The 20,346-nt window shown below is 50.7% G+C and overlaps 7 protein-coding genes across 7 annotated transcripts; 4 read left to right on the top strand and 3 right to left on the bottom strand.

The window, feature by feature from the left end:
* Positions 1-304: 304 nt before the first annotated feature.
* TGAM01_v204963 (arginine-tRNA-protein transferase) lies at positions 305-2,441 on the bottom strand (the record flags this gene model as incomplete). Its single annotated transcript, XM_018803584.1, has 2 exons — positions 305-1,440; positions 2,372-2,441. 2 exons carry the CDS (start codon positions 2,439-2,441, stop codon positions 305-307), a joined length of 1,206 nt encoding a protein of 401 aa, XP_018663281.1.
* Positions 2,442-5,727: 3,286 nt separating this feature from the next.
* On the top strand, positions 5,728-6,489 carry TGAM01_v204964 (hypothetical protein; the record flags this gene model as incomplete). Its single annotated transcript, XM_018803583.1, has 2 exons — positions 5,728-5,803; positions 6,071-6,489. The coding sequence occupies 2 exons, from the start codon at positions 5,728-5,730 to the stop codon at positions 6,487-6,489; spliced, it is 495 nt and encodes a 164-aa protein (XP_018663280.1).
* Positions 6,490-8,177: 1,688 nt separating this feature from the next.
* On the top strand, positions 8,178-8,780 carry TGAM01_v204965 (hypothetical protein; the record flags this gene model as incomplete). Its single annotated transcript, XM_018803582.1, has 2 exons — positions 8,178-8,298; positions 8,389-8,780. The coding sequence occupies 2 exons, from the start codon at positions 8,178-8,180 to the stop codon at positions 8,778-8,780; spliced, it is 513 nt and encodes a 170-aa protein (XP_018663279.1).
* A 666-nt stretch (positions 8,781-9,446) lies between these two features.
* TGAM01_v204966 (hypothetical protein) lies at positions 9,447-10,455 on the bottom strand (the record flags this gene model as incomplete). Its single annotated transcript, XM_024549547.1, has 2 exons — positions 9,447-10,045; positions 10,131-10,455. 2 exons carry the CDS (start codon positions 10,453-10,455, stop codon positions 9,447-9,449), a joined length of 924 nt encoding a protein of 307 aa, XP_024405679.1.
* Positions 10,456-11,913: 1,458 nt separating this feature from the next.
* TGAM01_v204967 (GTP-binding protein ypt1) lies at positions 11,914-13,023 on the top strand (the record flags this gene model as incomplete). The annotated part of the gene is made up of 5 exons (XM_024549548.1): positions 11,914-11,927; positions 12,023-12,287; positions 12,346-12,393; positions 12,462-12,689; positions 12,826-13,023. 5 exons carry the CDS (start codon positions 11,914-11,916, stop codon positions 13,021-13,023), a joined length of 753 nt encoding a protein of 250 aa, XP_024405680.1.
* A 1,840-nt stretch (positions 13,024-14,863) lies between these two features.
* Positions 14,864-17,774, bottom strand: TGAM01_v204968 (hypothetical protein; the record flags this gene model as incomplete). The annotated part of the gene is made up of 2 exons (XM_018803579.2): positions 14,864-15,725; positions 15,784-17,774. The coding sequence occupies 2 exons, from the start codon at positions 17,772-17,774 to the stop codon at positions 14,864-14,866; spliced, it is 2,853 nt and encodes a 950-aa protein (XP_018663276.2).
* Positions 17,775-18,430: 656 nt separating this feature from the next.
* TGAM01_v204969 (hypothetical protein) lies at positions 18,431-19,160 on the top strand (the record flags this gene model as incomplete). Its single annotated transcript, XM_018803578.1, has 4 exons — positions 18,431-18,475; positions 18,528-18,667; positions 18,767-19,020; positions 19,099-19,160. 4 exons carry the CDS (start codon positions 18,431-18,433, stop codon positions 19,158-19,160), a joined length of 501 nt encoding a protein of 166 aa, XP_018663275.1.
* Between the last annotated feature and the right edge of the window lie 1,186 nt (positions 19,161-20,346).

Raw genomic sequence — 20,346 nt, forward strand, 5'->3', positions numbered from 1 at the left:
TTATATATGTTCTGCATTGTTTGAATATATATAATTTGTCCGCAATTTGTAAGGCCTTCATAAATAGAATTATGATAGATCTACTACTATCATTTCACAGAAGCCGATGAGATTAAAACACAAGTTGTAAGTAGCATAATCTATGAGTAAAGGAAATAATCATTATTCATTTGCAAGAGCACGCTTATCCTATCCTATGCATCTCCTTGCAGTGTAACCAATGACCGACCCAGGTGAAAAAAACGCTTGTAAAGCGCTTTATAAAAATAATCAAATAACTTATCTCCTTCCACAAAAAAGAAAATTAACCTCGACGACGCACCAAATCCAAACAGATGCGATCCATGAGATCGGGGCCCACGGCAGCTATCAACTGTGCAATGCTATGCTTTACGGTTGACGGCTCTGCCAGTTTACTATGCCTCCAGCCGACAAGGTCTGACGTCTCAAACAGCGGGCCTGTAGGAAAAATCCTCAGAACAATGTGGTCCAGATCGAATTGTTCCATGTCCTGAACAGAAGGAATACCTGGCATTCCAGATTGGAAGAGGGATTTATAGGTCATGCCACTGTCTTCATCCGAATCGGATTTCTCCGAGTCTTCGCCCGAAGATGCAGATTTTTGATCTTTTCCAGCAGAGGTGTCTATGATCATACCGTCGGCAGAATGCAGCCCAGATCCTCTAGGATTATCGGCTGCCGATAGGCTAGTATAAGTATCCCTAGCCAGAATGTCCAAAATGCTCTTATCCAAAAATCGCCATTCCAGGGTATCTGGGTCGAGGATGTACTGCGGGCCGTAGTCTATTTTGTATCTCATCTTGGGGCAGCTGTGAATGTAAAACCCAGGATACCACCACCGGTAACCGTCTTCAATCGCGAGCGAGATCTCATAGAGAGCTCCCAGCTTGCCAGGGGCGAATTTGTGGATGCTTTCGTGGTAAAGGAAATAAACAGAGCTGACACATTGTGGCAGTAAGTCAAGCACTCCTATAGCGACTAGAACGCCGTCTAGGCGGTAGCACTGATGGTAGGAGCCTAAGCGGCGCTTTCGCCCATCAGGTCCAACCATAGTCCGACGCTGCAGAGGAGAGCCACAGAGGAATCGTCGAAAAGAATCCGGCGACCTCTCATAAGGCTCGTCCCCGTGGACAACTCGCTGATAGTTTTCATAGACTTGATACTTTTCCTCAGTAAAAGTGTCTTCTTCAAGCGTTACAGTCCACCTATGAGCTGGCTCAGGTGGTGTCTTGATTTGGCCAATCTCAGCCTCATGAATGCGCTCTGTCAGCGAAAACTCATTGTCACGCTTCTTTGTCTCTTCGCGCGACCTTGGATGGAGCCGAGCAGCTTGCTTAATGTATTGGTCGCCCAATACATGTTTATTGAAACGGTTAATGGTCTGGCGCTGACCCCTTGTTGGATAAAATTGATCTGAGTCTAAGCGAATGGTGTAATGAGGGCAACATGAAACGCGCTGATTTGGACGATACAATAATTTTCCTGATCGTCTCCAGCAGCGATCGAGCAGAGTGAGGTACAGCTGAGGGCTTAGAGAAGCAGCATTCGCATAATACGAAAAGCCTGCATACAGCAAAGAGGGTTAGCTTTCATGAGCAAACAAACGATCGAGTTCACCAGAAAGAAACTCGGACCGAAGAGAACTGACTCTGTCCAGTGATGCCACAGTAGCCACATTTTGATGAATTTGTATATCCTGTGCAGCTCGTTAGTACGAATAACAAACATCAACATATGTGCAATGGAAAGACGCTTCGTATAAAGAACGCCAACGGTGATCAAAATGTCATGTAATGTAAGACTGCAGTGTGAATGAAAGTATGGAAACACGAGATAGCATCCTTTATGCTGCTTCAACATATGGAGCAGAAGCTAAATGGTAGTATATGCAGAGTGCCCAGCTCCAGACGACACTTTCATCAGAGTGGCTTATACATGCTGGCCAGCAGCGAGAAATGAGAAGCACCAAGCAACATTGAGACGGGATGCATGAGTGGTGAGTGAGAGATGAGACGGTGGGGGGACAACAGGCGATAAAAGGGGGATGACAAGGAAATCACACAATTCGGAGCCAGACACTCAGATCGCACTGACCAACGGCTTCTGGAGTGAGTGGCATAAAGTGTGTGACAAGACAATCGTGATGCCCATGGACGAGGTCACACAGGTAGTGCGAAAAGGAAAAGAGGCTGACAGGGGTTCGCATCAAGGAAGAGGCTTTGCCAAAAACGACAGCAATAGCTCCGAGCCAACGACAGGCACTGGAAGCAGCACGTGTGCAGGCATCAGGGCAGTGGGTAGAACAGCAAAGAGAAAAAGAGACCAACAGCTCTGGCTGCTTCTGACTCACCAATTGGAGAAATAAGCTCGTCGGCGACGGAGGTGTCTTCAGGGGTCTGCCCACCACCGTTTTCCTCCATGGCTGCGCTTGGCACCTCGGGTCGTCCTGAAGAGGCAAGTTGGTGCGTGAGACAAGTGAGGGCGATATTGTGTATGTATTTGACGAGAAGTAATTTGTAGCTCTCTCAAAAGGCTGACAGGTAGGCTGATAGTTGATCAAGTGTACCTACTAGTAGGTAATGGCTTGTAGAATAGAGGGGAAATGAACGATTGCAGTCGAGGTTGGCGAAGCTCTCAGCGCCCACGCATCGGCTATGACGGACGATACGGGCTGGCTGTCGCAAGCAAAGATTTAACTTTGTGGGGCGTATGTATGCGATCTAAATGCCTTGATGCCAGCAGACGAGCGGCACGAGAAATAGCCTGGTCGTAGCAGCGGGTGCAAACACACGAGCGTGGATACGGCCTGGATGGGGTCCGGCCGGGTCTATAACCGCCTGAGGGGGATGCCTAATAGGTATCTTCACTGCTGCCGGCTGGAGAAGCTCATGATGAATAGGAGATAGAAAGACAGGCAGACAAGGCGGACAGCTCGGACAGCTCAGACGCGCAGAGGAAGAAGAGAGAGGATCTCCCAGAAATCCACGACAGCCGCGATGAGGTCGACAGGTCCAGCTGCCATGGCGGGGCGAAACGGGGAGTGAGTGAGGGGTTGCGGTGCTGAGGCCACCGGGATGGCGCCAGCTACAGCGGTCCGCCTACTACTGTAGTAGTCCAGTAGCTATCGACGCCACTACGAAATAATGTGCTGTCTTGACTAAGTGGAAATCCTTCATGCTGCAGGTCTAGAGTGAGCATGGCCTTTTCCTTGTTTTACTTGTCCTGCTCTCTTTACTTTGGATCCTATTGTATGTAATACCAACGGATCTTTCGTGCTAGCAGCATTAAATACTGCATCCTTGCAATATGTAGACCGATGGAGACAGGTGACAACTCAGCTGCGTCTCTCAAACGTTCCCTGGCATCTCTTATCCCGCCAAAGCCGTCCTCTTGATATGCGTAATACAGTCCCTAAAAGGTCGCATCCCGAAAATAGAAACTGCCTCACCCGAAAAGCCTAAAAGGCGTGGCAAAACTCTTGCCTCTCGTTGGATCATGCTGTATTCTTTGGCTGCAAGGGACTTGCTCACCGTATTTCTCAGCTACCAGGCCTATGCAATACCTACCAGTAACGCTATTGACACGAAGCAAATATCATGCACGCGCGTGCAGCTTTGCCCGGTAATAGAGTCCCTTAGCAGCGGAAAGTCTCCTGCAGCCCTTTCTCAATGGGGTCGTAGCACGTATCATCAGACGGCATATCGGTTCTTGGTGATGGGATGGAAAGCTTCTAGACTACATGGACTTATACCATATACACATGTACATTCTACTGCCTGGTAGCATCTACTTCCAAGTACGTCACCACTGCCGATGCTCATCTAGATCAGCTTGCCGCAGGTAGCTGTGCCTAAACGGCAAATCTCAAAGAGACATGGCGATAAGGTACAGATTACCGCTAGAGGGATAATCCAGTCATAATTCATAAGCTGCTGCCTGTAAGCTTGATCAGCTGTTTGTCGTGACGCATACAACACGGGATATCAGCCTCGTATATATCACCCGTTGCCCATCTCAGCGGCCATCTTTTCTTTGTACAGAGTACCGCAGTCCTAGCCGTCGTCATTGAAGGGACGGCAGCTAGGGATTGGGTGCAGCTCGCCTGCGCGGGAAAACAGGGGGTTGATACATACATGCATGCAGTGCTCTCCCACCAAACTCTCGACGTAGGCCTGCACCTCCGGAAATACAAGGCAACGACAAAGACATGAGCGTATGTGCTGGCATCAAAAGGCTAGATCAGTGATAGATGGTTGTCTTGTATATAAAACTCTGAGAAGCATCAGACGACCTTCATATGTTGCTATTATGTTTTTGAAACCCTTGGAGAGTTGTCCGATTTAGCTCTCGGTTAAGCTGCGAGGCTATTCTCGATTGCAAGCTTCCGTTTTGAACTAGATATTGTCTGTCAACTCCATTACCAACAAGGCATCCCAAATGCCAGCCACCAAAGGATTAAAGAATAAATCACTTGTAATAAATATTACTAAAATTCTCCTAATTATTTGCTACGATGCATTACAGCCAATCAAATAAATAGTATCTCTACTTGCATGTTGCTGCTCCTTTCCCTGTATCAAAACCGACACCATCCCGTGCCACCGCAGCGCACGTGTGCTTGCCCGTCGCCTGAGTCTTAGTTCATGCGGCCGTCTCCGGCTTCGAGCCCCTAGCGCTGTATTGGTTGAGCCACAACCAGACGGCCGTTGAGAGGGCCAGCACGGCTGAAGGCTGTTGTCTCGGGTGGCCTGGGACATGTATGTGAAGGTACCTTTTGATGCTGTCAGTACTGCTCCTTTGACATGTGCCTACATACAGCCCGTTGACTCTTTGACTTCAAGCCCAGAAGCCCCGACAAGCCCGTTACTCGGCCACGGCCTGAAGCAGCATATGCGATCCAAGTACCCAGCCAGCCTAGAGTGCGCGACAAACTAAACTCTCTTGGCCCCGTCTCCGCGTTTGGCCCCAACCTTGCAAAAGCCCTTTCCTGTAGGTCCACTCCACTCCAGGTACCGCCAGCATTCATCGCAGCTCAACTCACCGCACCGGAGCGCGCTTATACCGACTCCAGGTACCTCCATGCTGTAGCTCAACGGCCACGGCGTGCTCCAGTCTCCGTAACTCTCCAGCCCTGCTGCGTCCAATATTTGCGCGGCCCATTGCCACTGCGGCTAATCCTGCTTATCCTTTTTTCTCCCATCCGTGTCCAGCTCGCGGTTCCCCGACTCGGCGCCGAGTTACATACGCATCGCTTCCGGACCCTGTCTAGAACGCCATCTTGTTCCGCGAACCCGTGCAGCAGGGAAAAAAAAAAATTAAGGAAAAAAAAAAAGCCAGGCACCGCCTAGACCTGCATCCGTCGTCCAACCCCCACGACTTTTGGTCCTGGTTATTATTCACCACTATCTCGCAACTCGGGGAAAAAGGACGAGAAACAAACAACACATATTTTACTCTATTCTTTTCTGCTTCTCTTTAGATGACAATGCAGCGCATGTCACTGTGATTTTTACCCCCCTGCCTCTCCGCCAGACGAAGCTCGCGACTTGCCGGTGAAAGTCTCCCGTTTCCGGCAGCTTCTCTCTCTCTCGTCACTCTTTTTTTTTTCCTTTCCCGTGGCCGATACGCGGGCCGGCCAATCATCGCAAGACCTTCTCAGCTTTCACCAGACAACCGGAGAGAACGCTGGCGACGACAGCTGCCAACATGTCGGGCTCGGCGTCCAGTGTCGAGGGCTCCAACAACTTGCCGATGCAGTCGCGGACCGGGCGGAGCAAACAACGTAAGTTCTATCTTGAGCGCAGAACTGCACCTTGATACTCCCAAGATGCGCGGTTCCCCCTTTGTCACCTCGCAGCCCCTGATTTCCACCGACTTCTTCTGCTCTTTTCCCTCTTTCCCCAACACCATGTTCGGTGTCCTGCGCGCCGCCTCGTTTGTTCCTTGCCTTTGCCAGTCGCTGCTTTGTCTTGCTTTCTGCTTGCCTGCCTGCCTCGCCTCCGCCGACGCCCGCAGCTCGGGATCCCACTGACCCATCTCCCTCCTTCAGGGTACAACTCGCAAGGAGAACGACTTGTCGCCGGCGTCGTACCACTCAGCGCAGACCGCAACTACGTCATCCTCATCCAGTCTACCCGGCGCAAGGGCTGGGTCTTGCCCAAGGGAGGATGGGAGTCGGATGAGTCGTGCCAGGAGTCTGCCGTGCGAGAGGCCTGGGAGGAAGCTGGCATCACGCTCAACATTGACTATGACCTGGGCAACTTTGAGGAGAAGCGACCGCCCAAGACGTCCAAGGACCGCTCCCGCTACTACTTTTACCAGGGCACCGTGGTAGAGCAGCTGGACGAGTGGCCGGAGAAGGACAAGCGCGAGCGCGAATGGTTCACCTATACAAAGGCAATTGAGGTTCTCCAAAACAGACCGGAGCTCCAAGAAGCCTTGAATCGATCTTCGATGAACAGAACATGAGCCGGGGCAATCCGTCCTTGTCAAGTTTCTTTTCACAAAGAAATTGCCCCCCTTTTATTTCTCCTTGTACATTTTTATCCCCTCTCCTGGCCTCTACAGGTGTCCCTGCAACGGCCATTACTGCCTTTGGCCATGAAGCAGAGACTATACACAGCAGACAGCTCGGAACAGAAGGAGATGGTCCAAGAGCAAGAGAGAAAAGGAGAGGAAGAAGGCGGTGATGATGGAAGCTTACTTGCTTCTTTGGCAGTCTATCCGACAGCCATGCTTGCATCACCGGCTTTTCTAACATACAGGAACTGCTAACCATTTAGGGTAGGATGCCTTTGAATTCGGCTCAGGCGTTGTCGGCAGGTTTTGTCTAATTTTTTTTTTTCCTTCTCGTTTTACCATAGAGCATCCACGCAGAAAAAGAGATTTCAAAGACAGGGCGCGCGGGCATAATATTGGTGTACAGCAAGGCACAAGCTGCTCTTGAAATAGGATACACACAAAAATTAATTGTTTCCCACAATGGACCGCTTTTAACGGTCAACGGAGAGAAGGAGAGATGGCTAGTCTCACAATTCCTTTTTCTGTTTTCCATTTACTTTTCTTCTCTCTTTCCTCTCCGTTTCTCCCCATTTGGATTTGAAAACTTGATTTATAGAGCATAGGATTGATTGATATGCCAGGGGCATGACGAGGGCAACTTGTCGTGTGCTGCACAAGCTAAGTACCTGCCTTAGCTCTGTGCCCCAGACACCCCTCATTTGTTGACAAGTAGGAACCGAGTACATGGAACTCCAGAGTTACCTTATGACTCAACGATTACCATTCACGCCAGGATCAGCAAACCCTGCTGGGGGATCTCTGCATTGGTTCAATTTGCAGCTTCAGCCGACGGCCTGGTAGCTTTGGCCGCTTAATTGTAAGCCTGTAGGCATCTACTAGTAGTAGGTTTGCATCCGAGATGAAGCTCAGCAGTTACCTGTAGAATACGGGCACAAAGCCGAGAAGCTTGCGTCTTGGCAAAAGGGATCTGCTATACTCTAATGAGGCATAAATAGCAGCACGTTCAACTGTGTACGGGCAAGTACAGGTACCCTTCCCAGCATTGTCATCCAGCTCAGCAATATCGGCAGCCATTTTGCTTTTTCCCTGCCCCTCAGTTTAAACCACCATCCGAATCTAATCACCACTGCCCCGCCATCGGGCCTACAATTGCAACCCTTTGTACTCTTCTCTGCTTCATCAAGGCATCTACTTCAGCTGAAAAAGCCTGCAACCGGTGCTAAATGGCGCATGAAACTCTTTTGGCCTTTTGTCGATTCATTCCACCGACGTTCACACTGACGTAGTTGCGTTGCGTACCTGTACTTGAACAGTCAAGAGGATGACACGTGATATCAGTTTATCGATAAGCCCTGCACGCCGCATCCCGGCCACAGCCGTAGACGATCGCAACCAACTCCATCTCTCGACTAGACTGCCAATTGTATCTGCTCCGTACAAGCCTCGTCGCTCTCACAAATCTCACGTTGGCCATGGTTTTATAGACGAAGGGAAGAATAAAAAACGAGATAACAAAACAAAGTTCACAAGTCTCCATGGACCCTTGAGCCCCGACATTACGATTCAAATTTAACCCACGCCTTTTTCCTTCTTTCGCTCATATACGACGCTTTTTCCCGCCTCATGCTATTATAATGGAAAACCCATCCACTCCCGATGCCCCTCCGCCTGCCGGGCCGGGCGCCCAACAGCCTTTTGCTCAGCTGCCGCCACAGATGTTCACGACTGCCGCGCAGCTTTTAGATCTCACAGACAGTACGGGCCCCGGGAGTCAGGAAAGAAGGCGGGCAAGGGAGAATTAGAGGGGAAAATTATGCTGACAGGTGTTTTCTTTGAACTTTATAGAAAAACTCATGGTAGTTTTACGCGACGGAAGAAAACTCATTGGCGTATTAAGAAGCTGGGACCAGTTCGCCAACATTGTGCTCCAGCAAACCACAGAGAGGATATTCGCCCCCAGGGCCGACAACCACGACGCCCAACAACCCTACGGCTACTACGCGGACATTCCGCACGGCATCTTTCTGGTGAGAGGCGAAAATGTGCTTCTGCTCGGCGAAATCGACCTCGACAAGGATGACGATGCGCCCCCCGGCTATGAATTGGCGGAAGTGGACGCTGTGAAGAAGCTCGCTGAAGCGAAGAAGGCGGCGGATAAAGCCAAGGAGAAGGCTCGACTGAAGAAGCTTGTTAAGATTGGCTTTGAGGGCGAGAATCTGGGTGACATTTTCTTTTGAGAAAACAAAACAAGATATGGGCACGTGTACACATGAGAGAGAGGAGATATGAAACTGAGAAAGGAGGCAAATCGGGATCAGGGGAGAAGGGAAGGAGGGACTTAGAAGCCGGCAGCAAGGGAATTCTTTTTGTTTTCCGTTTTTTTTATTTTTTTTTATATTATTTTTTGTTTGTGTGCGCTGCGGCAGAGACGATTCCGGTGGCAGAATATTGTGAAATGCCCCGGGTCGAGAAGATGAGCGAGCTGGCGGGTTAGAAATGGAAAGTAGTCTTCATACATGTTTTGTGTGCTTGAATTGACTAGAGGCGTTGAAACAACGTCAGCGCCGATTTTTGGTCACAATTATCTCTTTTACTACAGTAGTTGCTTGACAAGATGATGTTGCGCTCAGGGCGGAGCAAATATTTCAAGTGGTGTTTCTGATCAGTCGTGAGAGCTTCATTAGCAGTAGAGAGTTGCTAGGAATACAAAAGTTATACACGCGCCATCTAAACAACGCAGTTTAATCGTTACCACACATCCACCTCAACACCAAGCTCGGTGAAGAAACCAAAATAGTAATACAGGCGCCATGCCACCAACGCCATGAAAGACAAAGCATCGCCTCTCCTTTCTCTCTCTCTCTTTTTTGTTCATACACGGCTCCAAAATACCCTCTCCCTCATCACTGGGAACTACAACATCGTTTCCTCTCAAACATTGGTATCGGAGCGCCAGGATCCCTCGTCATGCCACCAAGCAGCCAATCCGTCAGGCCCACAAACTTGGCGCCCATGCCCTTCTCCCAATCGCCGCCCTCCTGCGCCTGCTCAATGGTATGCGTCAAGATCCTCCCCTCGGCATCAAAGTCGAAGATGAACAGCCCCGTAAAGGCCTTGTTCGGATCCACGCCCCTCGCCAGCCTCAGCCACGGCAACGAACTCCCACCACCTCCAGATTTGCTCTCCTTGGTCTTGCGCTTCTCGCACCAGCGCACGACGAGCTGTTCCGACGTGGCGCCGGGCCGTCTGGGCAGGAAAGTCAGCGGCTCTGACGTCATGCGCTCGGCGAGGATCTCGAGCTTCACGTTGCCGATGATGGGCACGCGGTTCCAGGCAATGGGCGAGGTCCAGAGGGCGGCGGCGTAAGCGACTCGGCCGGAGACGACGGGCAGGTGAGGATGCGTGGAGGGGAATAGCTGGAGCGAGATGTTGGGGGCGAGGATGTCCTGCGGGAGGGGAGATTGGAGCAGCGTTGGAAGGCGTTCTTGGAGGATTCGCAGAGCTAGCAGTCATCATTGTGTATAATTAGCCTGAAATATCCTTTCACAAAGATTCTCCTTTGGCAATATGAAGAGAAGTGGACTTACTCTTGCCGAGCTTTGCTTTGTTGGGATCCGGCGGCGTCTCTCCCCGGCCTCCCATCCACACAGCTCCAGAGCTCTCAAAGTGCGTCGTCCGCGACAAGCTGCCCCGCGCAGATGATACTTTATCTTGCCGCAGTAATAGCAGAGCATCGTCATCTGATTGCGATTGTTCTGTTGAAAGACTCTCTGTCAACGCCGGCGCCTGCGCGGGAGCATTGGCCGGGCCGAAGCTGGTGATGCCACGGACTGAAGCGCCGGGCCAAGATCGGAAACATGAGCATGAGCGGCCGGCATGGCTCGTCAGCGAGTTGCGCAGGGGCGCGGCCATTGGGTGCTGGAGGCGCTCCTGGGGAGGAGCAGCATGAGGCCCAGGAGAGAGTGATTTTGTGTTCAACTTCTCGAAGAAGCCGCTTTTTCTGTTCTATAGCAAAAAGAGAGAAAATTTTCCCAACCAACTCAAGAAAATCGTATGGCTCCGATCTCCATCGGCATTGAACGGCAGTTCTACTCAGTGCTCTTCCCGTAGTTTCGCCTCCCAGGGCTAGGTAGGTACGCTACAGTGGGCTCTTCCTTGGGGGACCATCCATTGCGGGGCCGTTCCGCTATTCCGGGGCACGATGTTTGGGGTTTGCCGGCTTGGGGTGCTACGGGAAGGGTAAAATGAGCGTGGATGAACAAAGGTGACTTAGACTAGAAGATTTGATCTTTGTTTTGTTCCTGGGCTGTTCGTTTGCTGATATGGGTGGACAAGGTTCAAATTCCCAGTGAGGCTCCGGGCTTCTGAGAAACGTGGGATACGGGTAGATGCGGGATGTTTTGGTAAGTACCTCTTCTTTCCTTATCTCTCGTTTGAGGATAGGAGAGAGTGTCATGCCAGTTTGCATTTGGAATCATACAATGTTTCAGAGTGACCAGTAAGCTCACCGAAAACATGATGATTGCTGATTCGAATTCAAGTCATGAGCGGCTCTTCAGGTGACGCAGGACTTTAGAGAGCAGCTGGAAAGGCTCGAATCACATGCGCCTGGCCTAAACGTGCACAGGGCTTAAACGCTGCCCGTGGCCAGCTGCAAGCGCTTCGTATTCCTACAAGTGTCATTACACTATAGTCATTATGTGGAGAAGGAGTCCTAGAATATTTGATTGAATCAATATGATTGTACTGAGATGAGAACATATTGTATTTTAGTTGAGAATGATGCAGCGGAAGCGCAAAGGTGAAGTCATGTACATGCCTGGAGTCACTTGAGAATGTATGTAGCCTCGGACAGATAAGATAAGGCACTAAACCCGCTGCACTACAACCAAGCAGTTGTACATGTACTTGACGATGGTGCCTCTCTTGTAGAAAGTCGAGGGATCCGGCTGATGCCGATGCATTGCACCCAGGAATGTGCCTTCAAACAATGGCAAATGCCCTATTCGTCGGTGCAAAGGTAGAGGTACTCCTGCATCCGAGGCACACAATCACTGGTACTAACGCAAGCCCCCCGTGCCATCACCAATCCAGCGCTAAGAATAAACCTGGAAAATGAGATGAGCCTCGCTGCGCTGTGACAGGTGGCCCCTGCACGTGACCCAGCGCGCCCACCGCCCATCCCATTGCCCGTCCATCCCCAGCCCAGCCAACGAGCCGTCATCTTTCCCTGACGTACTCGAGACTGCGCTCCTTTGACCTCGAGCCAACCATCCATTTCGATCGCAACCTGAAGCCTTCACTGATTCTCGTCTCGTCTCTCTGTCCTGCTTCTACCAGCATCCCGCCCAGCCCACGCAAACCGCCATCATGAACCCTGAGTGGTACGCGGCCCTTGTTGCTCTTTGACGGCGATATTCTCCTGAAACTTGTCTGTCTTATCCTTGCTAACATGTCCGCCGAACAGAGTCCAACGCAGCCCGTATCTCTTGGAAGCCGGATATCCATCTTTATCTTTGTCCCCGCGATGGAGTGACGATGGGACGGCAGGACGACGGCGTCATTTTGTTTGCAAAGGAGAAGCGATCGCTGACCCGACCCTCTTATTTCCGATTTCTAGATACGACTACCTCTTCAAGCTCCTCCTCATCGGTGACTCCGGTGTTGGAAAGTCTTGCTTGCTGCTGCGATTCGCCGACGATACCTACACTGAGTCTTACATTTCCACCATCGGTGTCGACTTCGTACGTTGACCCGTACCCCCACTTTCACGAGCTTATCATTTTCTAACAACCTGAGCAGAAGATCCGAACGATAGAGCTCGATGGCAAGACCGTGAAGCTGCAAATCGTAAGTAATACATGCTAGATCACCATAAATAATCGACATAGCGGGTGCTAAAACTCTTTGCTTTCCAGTGGGATACTGCCGGCCAGGAGCGTTTCCGAACCATCACCTCATCGTACTACCGCGGTGCTCACGGCATCTGCGTTGTCTACGATGTCACCGATATGGACTCTTTCAACAACGTCAAGCAGTGGCTCCAGGAGATTGACCGATATGCCACCGAGGGCGTTAACAAGCTGCTCGTAGGCAACAAGAGCGATATGTCGGATAAGAAAGTTGTCGAGTACTCCGTCGCCAAGGTAAGTTAGCGTCTCAGTTGCAGCCTGGAGCCACCGCAGGTCACCTGCAGCGGAAGCCTCCGATGCTCCTCTAGGCTGCCGCTCCTCAAATCAAGACGTGCCTTGTGAAAGCCTGAAGCTGACACCCCTCCTCTAGGAATTCGCTGACAGCCTGGGCATCCCCTTCCTCGAGACCTCCGCCAAGAACGCCAGCAACGTTGAGCAGGCTTTCCTGACCATGGCTCGCCAGATCAAGGAGCGCATGGGCACCACGACTGCCAACAACACGAAACCCAGCGTGCACGTTGGCCAGGGCCAGGGTGTCGGCAACTCGTCCAGCAGCAGCTGCTGTTAAACGACTTAATCGCTATGGTTTCGTGTGTTTTCGCTTTGTCGTGGCCGAGTCCGGTGACAGGATGCTTAGAGCAGTGTGACGTCCATTGGGAACCGACTGATTCATGTTTGTTATGACCTTTTCCCTCCGCTATTCTAGGGTTTTCAGTTTGCCCCATTTCTGCGCATAGATTACATCATGTCTTGTTGGATCTCGCCCCTTCAGACACACACGCACACGCAACGTGGCAATCTCGCTTGCTTTTTAGGACACATAAGGGTCGGATGGGAATGGGAGAGACGGTCATGCCAGAGGAAGGACGTGATACACAATTGGGATCAGGGCGCAAAATTCACGAGAGATGAGGACCTTATGGGTGCGCTGAGCTGTACTTTCACGCCTTCCCTTGCCCCCCATAAATGACTTCCCTTCTACGGAGATTACGATGTGGGAGAATAATGGACCTTTATGGAAATTATGGCTTTTTTTTGCAGCAAGCTTTGGCTTTGTTTTTTGTTGGTATTATTTGCTCGCTATTTTCGTCGCCTTCTGCTTTTTTTCTATGGTGCTAAATTCCGGAAGGCTTTCCGGTGCCTTTTATCGTCTTTTCAAACCCATTCTTTCACGAGAACGGGGACACCATTAATACAAAGGGGAATTGCGTATTATTTTAGGTTGCCGTTATTATGCTGCTAGGTAATTACCAGTTTTATTGCCATCTCAATTTCCCCTTTGGTCGGTGAACGTGACTGTTTTAAGTACATCTAGGTATACATATACAGTCTACTATTCGTTACCTAGGTATGTAATGAAGACGAAATAGTACTATGTAAGACGCCAAAGTAACAATACAAGGGTGTAAATCCCTACCTTTATATTTTCGTATACAGCACCGGGTTCTCGGTAACTGGGCCGGGAGATGACAGCGTCTACATGTAAGCTCAACCCACCATGACAAGGATGTCGGGGTTTACGATTTATCAATAGGGGGGCAAAGTGATAACAAAGTCCTACTGCTTCTTTTATTGTTGCTGTTATACCAAGTATGGTGAAGCAAGGGTTAACATACCGAGCAACAGGGTACGGTAAGTTCGGGGCAACAAAAGGGAGTAGGTACTTGGCCAATCCTTGTCCTGGTATGCCTTCACAACAAGCATTCCGGATGGTGTCCCGGTATTATTCTGTTAGCAAAATACTTCTAGTTATAGAATGGCTCTCTTTGAATGCCATCATTAATAGATTACTTTAATCCAAGTCCCAAATCTTCAAGCCACTGTGCAGCCCATTCGCATAATATGGACTTATCAATTATTCGTTGTTTGTATACATAGTTTACGCAGAAGTACAAAGCGAACTATGTGCAATTTGTTCTAATATTAGACAACATTGTCTTTCTAATTTATCTCGACAAGCCTAGCGCCATTTCATTCAATACATTGGCATTTAATCAAACAGAGTTATGTTTCTTCTCTGGCTGACAACTACTCTACCTTGCAGTAAACATATCTATCTCCGTGTTTTCTTTCTGTACTCTAGTACAACCCAAATCGCTCCAAATATCCGTCTATGATAACAAGTTTTTGAAAAGAAAAGGCAGAAGAAAAACAACATTAAAAGGTAGGAAATAGAAGAACGGTGAAAAGCCACAAGTTAGTATAAGGAAGAAGAAAGGATAAAGCGTGTAGATAGGTTCATAATTCGTTCGAGCAGAAAAGCAGTCCAGGACGCAGCCCGACAATGCTTTTATAGAAAATCACAACTTGGTGCTGCAATGAGGGTCGGAAAAAAGAGAAAGGGAGAGAAAAGAGAAAGAAACAACTCTTAAAAGAGCAGCACAGCGCCACGAATATAAGACCCTCCATTACGCCAAGCCGAGAAATTTGAGAGCTTTTCGGGTGTTACCCTGACGCTCTGTCGACTTCATAAACATTGGCATAAGTCTCCGCTCTTCCAAGTCCAATTCACTATCGTCACTGCCGTGATCAAAAGTAGTCATTGATGCTGAGTCGCTGCGGAACAGCCGCCGTCGAGAAAAGGGTCCGCTATACATGGTATCAGACTTGGGCGTTTTGACGTCCATGAACGACTGAGGCCGGGAGGACGACGTCAGCGATCCAGGGCTAGAAGAGTCAACAGCGGAAATAGGCGACGGTTTGCTATAAAAAGAGCCTGAAGAACGAGGGTATTTGGTGAAGGAAGCGTCCAATGGTGCTGGTCTCGGCTTCTTGCTAACTGATCTCTTCTCCTGTGACGAGGACTCAGAGTCCTCAGTCTCAGTTTGAATATTCCAGACAGTAGACACGAATTTGGTAATGTCCTTGGCGGTAGCCGTAGATGTGAGCAAGAAATTCGCGTTTGAGACTGTGAACTCTGAGTTTGACGATCCCGGAGATAGCTTAGGTGATTTGGCTTCCGTTTTGGCCCCGGTGCTGGGACCTCCAATCTGGGTAAAAGGTAAACGCTCTTTGTTGGTAGAATCGACTATTTGAGCCACCTTGATCAGATCCACGCCTACCAACTTTTGTAGAGCCAGTACTGTGGGCAAGTGTTCTGGAGGGTATTCTAATAGAAGATAGCGAATTTCAGAGTGGAGTGCTAAATACGTCTCAAGATGGGGAATCAGAAGTGTCGCTAAAAGATACGAGTTGGTGAAGGGATTATCCGAAGTCTGGTTCGTCAGGGGCATTGCAGTGAATGCTTGCATTGCGTTGGCAAGTAAATATCTACCAAACAGTTAGTCTATCGTATAATGTGGATGAGATGTTGGGCATAGAAACTTACCGGAAATCTACCCGGCCACTGCGGCCTTGGCGATCGCTAGACCTGGTCCCGATTGTCTCCAACTGCTTGATAATTTTCGACGAATACACCTTGTCCACACCTTGTTGAGACCCTATCGCAAGGATGTGGTCAACCCTTCGACTAGTTTCTCTCGAGGAGCCTTTCGATTCGGTTTCTCTAAATACAGGTTTCCAGAGTCCATCAAACTCTGGAAGGAGGGAAAATTGGAATTGTCGATAGCCCTCGGCTTCGGGAGGAAAGTACTCGCTTAGAATTGACCGAAGCGAGTTCTGAATGGCGACAGCAGTTTGGCCAGAAACAACTTCAAATTCGTAGACTTGATTTTCTTTTGCTTTGCAAGGCGGCGGTGTTTGTGCCGGCGTTGGAGGCCGAATAACATTGACGACTGGACCGACTTGTTCTCTCCCAAGCGATTGGTATGGCTGTGTATCGGCAAAAGGATCATGGTCATCATCCGTCATACTCAACACGGAGGTTTCGTGAGACCAATTGTTCATGGAGCTATCTATGGCAGTCGGCTGATAAAGAGAGGCTGTCGATGTAGAGATAGCATTGGAGGACGTGAGAGTGGAACACGACGATATTGGGTAATTGCCAGCTTTGAAAGCTTTGATTATTAGAGAGAGCAACACATTGGGCGTTCCGTCTTTGAAATAGACAAGCAGATCTTCCACCCATGGCAATATCGGCTGGAAGGGCATCTCAACCGAAATCGCCATGTCAGTTCCAAGATGGGTGTGAAACAGTCCTGCAGTGCTTTGCCTTGCATTCAGTTTCTTCTCAATGGGGAGGTCGGTAGTAGCCGTTGGCCGACGGCCTTTGGATGCTACTGTTCTTCGGTCGATGTAACTTAATTTTCGAATGACTGTAGGCTTAGGGTCGCTAGCAACCATGAAAGAGTGTGAGCGGCGAGGAGCAGACAAGTCTGCACTCATTTCTGAAGACGTCTCCGGAATACAGAGGTCTCTCAACTTGGCACTAAGCGGGTAGATTCTATCTAACGACTTGACTCTTGGAAGTGATCCCTTGAAGCTCGAGACCGATTTACTCCTATTGGGCTTGATAGACTCTCCGTGGGCGGCGTGATCGTCTGTGCGAATATTGAAAGTCTCGGTTGTTGGGGAAAGCATCTCAGTGTTGTGATTTACTCCCAAGGTCGACCGAGTTTGTGATTTGACAGCACTGCTTGGTGAAGCTGAAGGCAGTTCTGCAGGGCCGAGCAAGGTTTGTTTCGATGGTTGGTTATAGTCAACCAATGCAAAGGTTGGAGCTCCAGGAGCCAGAGGGGGATCGTCCTCTATGGCTTCATCGTCTTCAATGTGCGCGCCAAAGAGGAAAAACGGAGTTGCGTCGCCAAAGCCATCCGAATAGCCATATAGCGGCAAGCTCAAGCTTCGTGGTCGAGTAGACGAAGCGAGATCGAGCAAATCACCGGACTGTAGATTGGCAGTCTGACGATCCAAAGCATCGGCAGCTCTCATGGCCCGTGTTATGGGATCGTGGAGCTCTTCGTCGAACATGGCCTCGTCGCCAACAGAGCCTAGGCGGCTGTCGATTCGGCTCTTAGCCTCAAGCCCAGCCAATCCATCTCTCGCTAATTGGGCGTAGACGGCTTCCGCTTCGACTCTATCTCCACCAGTCTCGTGCTTCATGATCGCCTTGATACACAATGCCTGAGCGCTCGGTGTCCCGCCGTTGAGGAATGCCAGTCGCTTGTTCACTGGAGTCGCCTCTTGGAGAAAGCAGCGTGCCGCTTCATGGCGCTTGGTGAGGGCATCATGGACACTTCGAATGTATGACCGCACTTCAAAGGCCCGCTCAGAATCATCATTAGCAATGTAGGACTGGACGCTGGGAAGAATGAGGATCTGAGGTGAGGTTGGCAGCAGTCGGAGCTGAGTCGATACGACGTCGGGGTGGCCTTCAAAGGCAACGATATTGCCGCTTGCCTCCATCTTGATATCTGCCATGGCGAACAGGATACTTCAACCGGCGTCCAGATGAAGATAAAGGTGGCTTGAATCAGGTCCGGAAGAGCTCAGAAGTATGAGCGGAGCCAGCCAAGGGGCGTCGGTGAGAAGGCCTCAGCTGATTGACTGCGCAAAGGGCCCAGGGCCACGGCGGAGGCAGTGATGGAGAATTAACCTTGGAAGAGTGGCGGTGGGCGAGTGACTCGCTTCCGCCTCTGTTGACCCTTTAGAAGCTCGACAAAACCATGCCCGCGATGACGCTGCGAGGGTGTCTGATTCGCTGAACAGAGTCAACCTGCGAGGACCCGACAAGCTGCCGGGAGCTATACCTGCGTTTTTCTATCGGCGGAACAAGTTCTAGAATTATGACAGATGACGGTTCGAGACGTCAGCAGGGATAGGAAAAAGAAAGGGTTGACTTGCAGGGCCTGGATGACCAGCAGCAAGGAGTGGGCAGGACCAGAACTACCGAGTACGATGAAGACTTTGGGGAGCAGAGAAGGATGATGGAAGGAGATGAGAAGGAGAGGCGAGGCGAAGCGAGAGGCGAGGGAATGGAGGTGTAGATATGAAGATGGGAGGCAGTGAAGTCGAGCAAGTAAAGCGCTGGCACACGCACGTAAGACTCGAGCTGCAGCGCTTTTACTTGCAACGGCATGGCAGACGAAGCTTCATCCAGCACAGCAGGTGCTGTAGGTACCGTATGTATTACATGCCTGTACACCCGGTACCTGCTGTACGTGCTCTCTGTAGCGCGCCGTACCTGCCTTAGTACCGGGTACGGCGCTGCGCACGGGTGGATATGCCGCATCCGCGTACGGACTACCTGCGAGGGCACCGCGCAGTACTCGTCGTACAGACGTGCTGTACAAGTCGTACCAGCAGGCGCAGGTGTAGGTGCAGCAACACCAGCGCTTGGAGCAGGCCGGGAGTTGATCACCGCCCCACCCAGGAAACAGGGAAGCAGCCACTAATTAGTGCAAAAATAACAGCTTCATCTGCCAGGTCCAAGTGTCTGCTGGTACCACAAGCGTGGAATACAACCGCTGGGAGCTCGGTTGGTGCTCGCACCCAGACCTTGTCACTCTCATCACAAAGGCGCCCGAGCAACAGTGGCGCCGGCGAAGTGAGCCCTGGGATTCGCGGAGAGCTAACCGGAACGCAGCTGCTGCTGTGGATTCGAGCTCGTCTCTCTGCTCAATCTTCTGTCTCTTCGTTGTGACTGCTGCTGCTGCTGCTGAGTACAGTATTAGGGGGGCCGCGGTCATCGTTACGCGGCAATATTACGGGTTGCCAGTTTTGGTGTTAACCTGAGCTCGTACAGCAGAGCAACACGGCAAGGAGATGCCTCGTGCGGTGCCACGAAGCACTCGACCACCTCAATAGCATCGAGAAAAGGGGCGTGGGGGACCAGCGGCTGTTTTGATGCGGGCGGGCTGTCTGCAGCAAGTTGAAGCATCAGCGTGATGACATCTAGTTGCTCCAATCACTGGCCTTTGATGTTCCTGCTTGGCAGATGAAGATGCTAACTTTGACTGAAAAGAAGAAGCATCGCCGAGACATTCGAGAGCCTCCAAATCTGACACTGAGCTCTCCTTTGATCTTAGTGGAGGACGACACAAGAGACTTGCCCCCTTCAGGCTTGGGATGAGAGACGCGAAAAGTGGCTGACAGGGGCAATGCGAGATGGGAATTGGCCAATTGCACACGAACCCCTGTTGCCAACGAACGAACCAGGGTGCCAACAGCAGCCAAAAACTTCCACGTCTGGCTAGATTCAGGCATGTCCTACGGCGACTGTGTAGAGCCCGCCGCCAGTTCATCCTGATCCTGATCCTGCTACGCGATGCTACTGCTAATGCTACATACTCTTAGTAGATAGTGCGACCGCTTTGTCGCCATGGAAGGGCTCATCTTCGAGCTCGCACGAAGCGACCACTAGCATCCAAGCGTCTTGTTGAAGCAACACCTCCTCCTTCAGCCTGCTCACCCACACGCCACACTCTCGAGACTTGAAGCCGGGGTCCCCACACAACGGAGCGGCAATCAAAGACATTCTCGCCCGCGGCCATTGGAGAGGTGCTCCAGAATGCCGCCGGTGGAGACGGCCGACGCTGATTCTAGCAGTGAGATGCGCATGTCTACAAGACCTATTCGTCAAGAGACGGCTCTGCTACAACGGCATGCAAGGCGGTGTCAGATACGACAGAGGATGGTCACCAAGGTCACAGACCCCTGCACTAGCCTTCTTTATGCTCTCTATATTACTTGCACTATAAACGAGAGACATCAACGCTGCTGTGCATGCTCGTCGTTTTCTAGTGCCCTCCTCGTCCTACCACCACCCAGGCGCCGGGATTAGCTGATGGGGAGCACAGCTGACCTCGACCTGGCAATCATCGCCCGCTATCTCGCTGCTGTCACAGCTCCGCCAGCTTTCATTGGCCAGGCTTTGAGTATATGTCTTTAATACAGGTTTTAGTCGCACAAGTCCCGGCGCTTCGATTAATCCAGAGGGCATGTGATCCTCAAACAGTCTACTTGAACCAGAGAGGGTGACACCAATCACAGC

Source organism: Trichoderma gamsii (genome assembly GCF_001481775.2).
Source record: "Trichoderma gamsii strain T6085 chromosome Unknown Scaffold_15.2, whole genome shotgun sequence".
In the NCBI taxonomy this organism is placed as follows: Eukaryota; Fungi; Ascomycota; class Sordariomycetes; order Hypocreales; family Hypocreaceae; genus Trichoderma; species Trichoderma gamsii.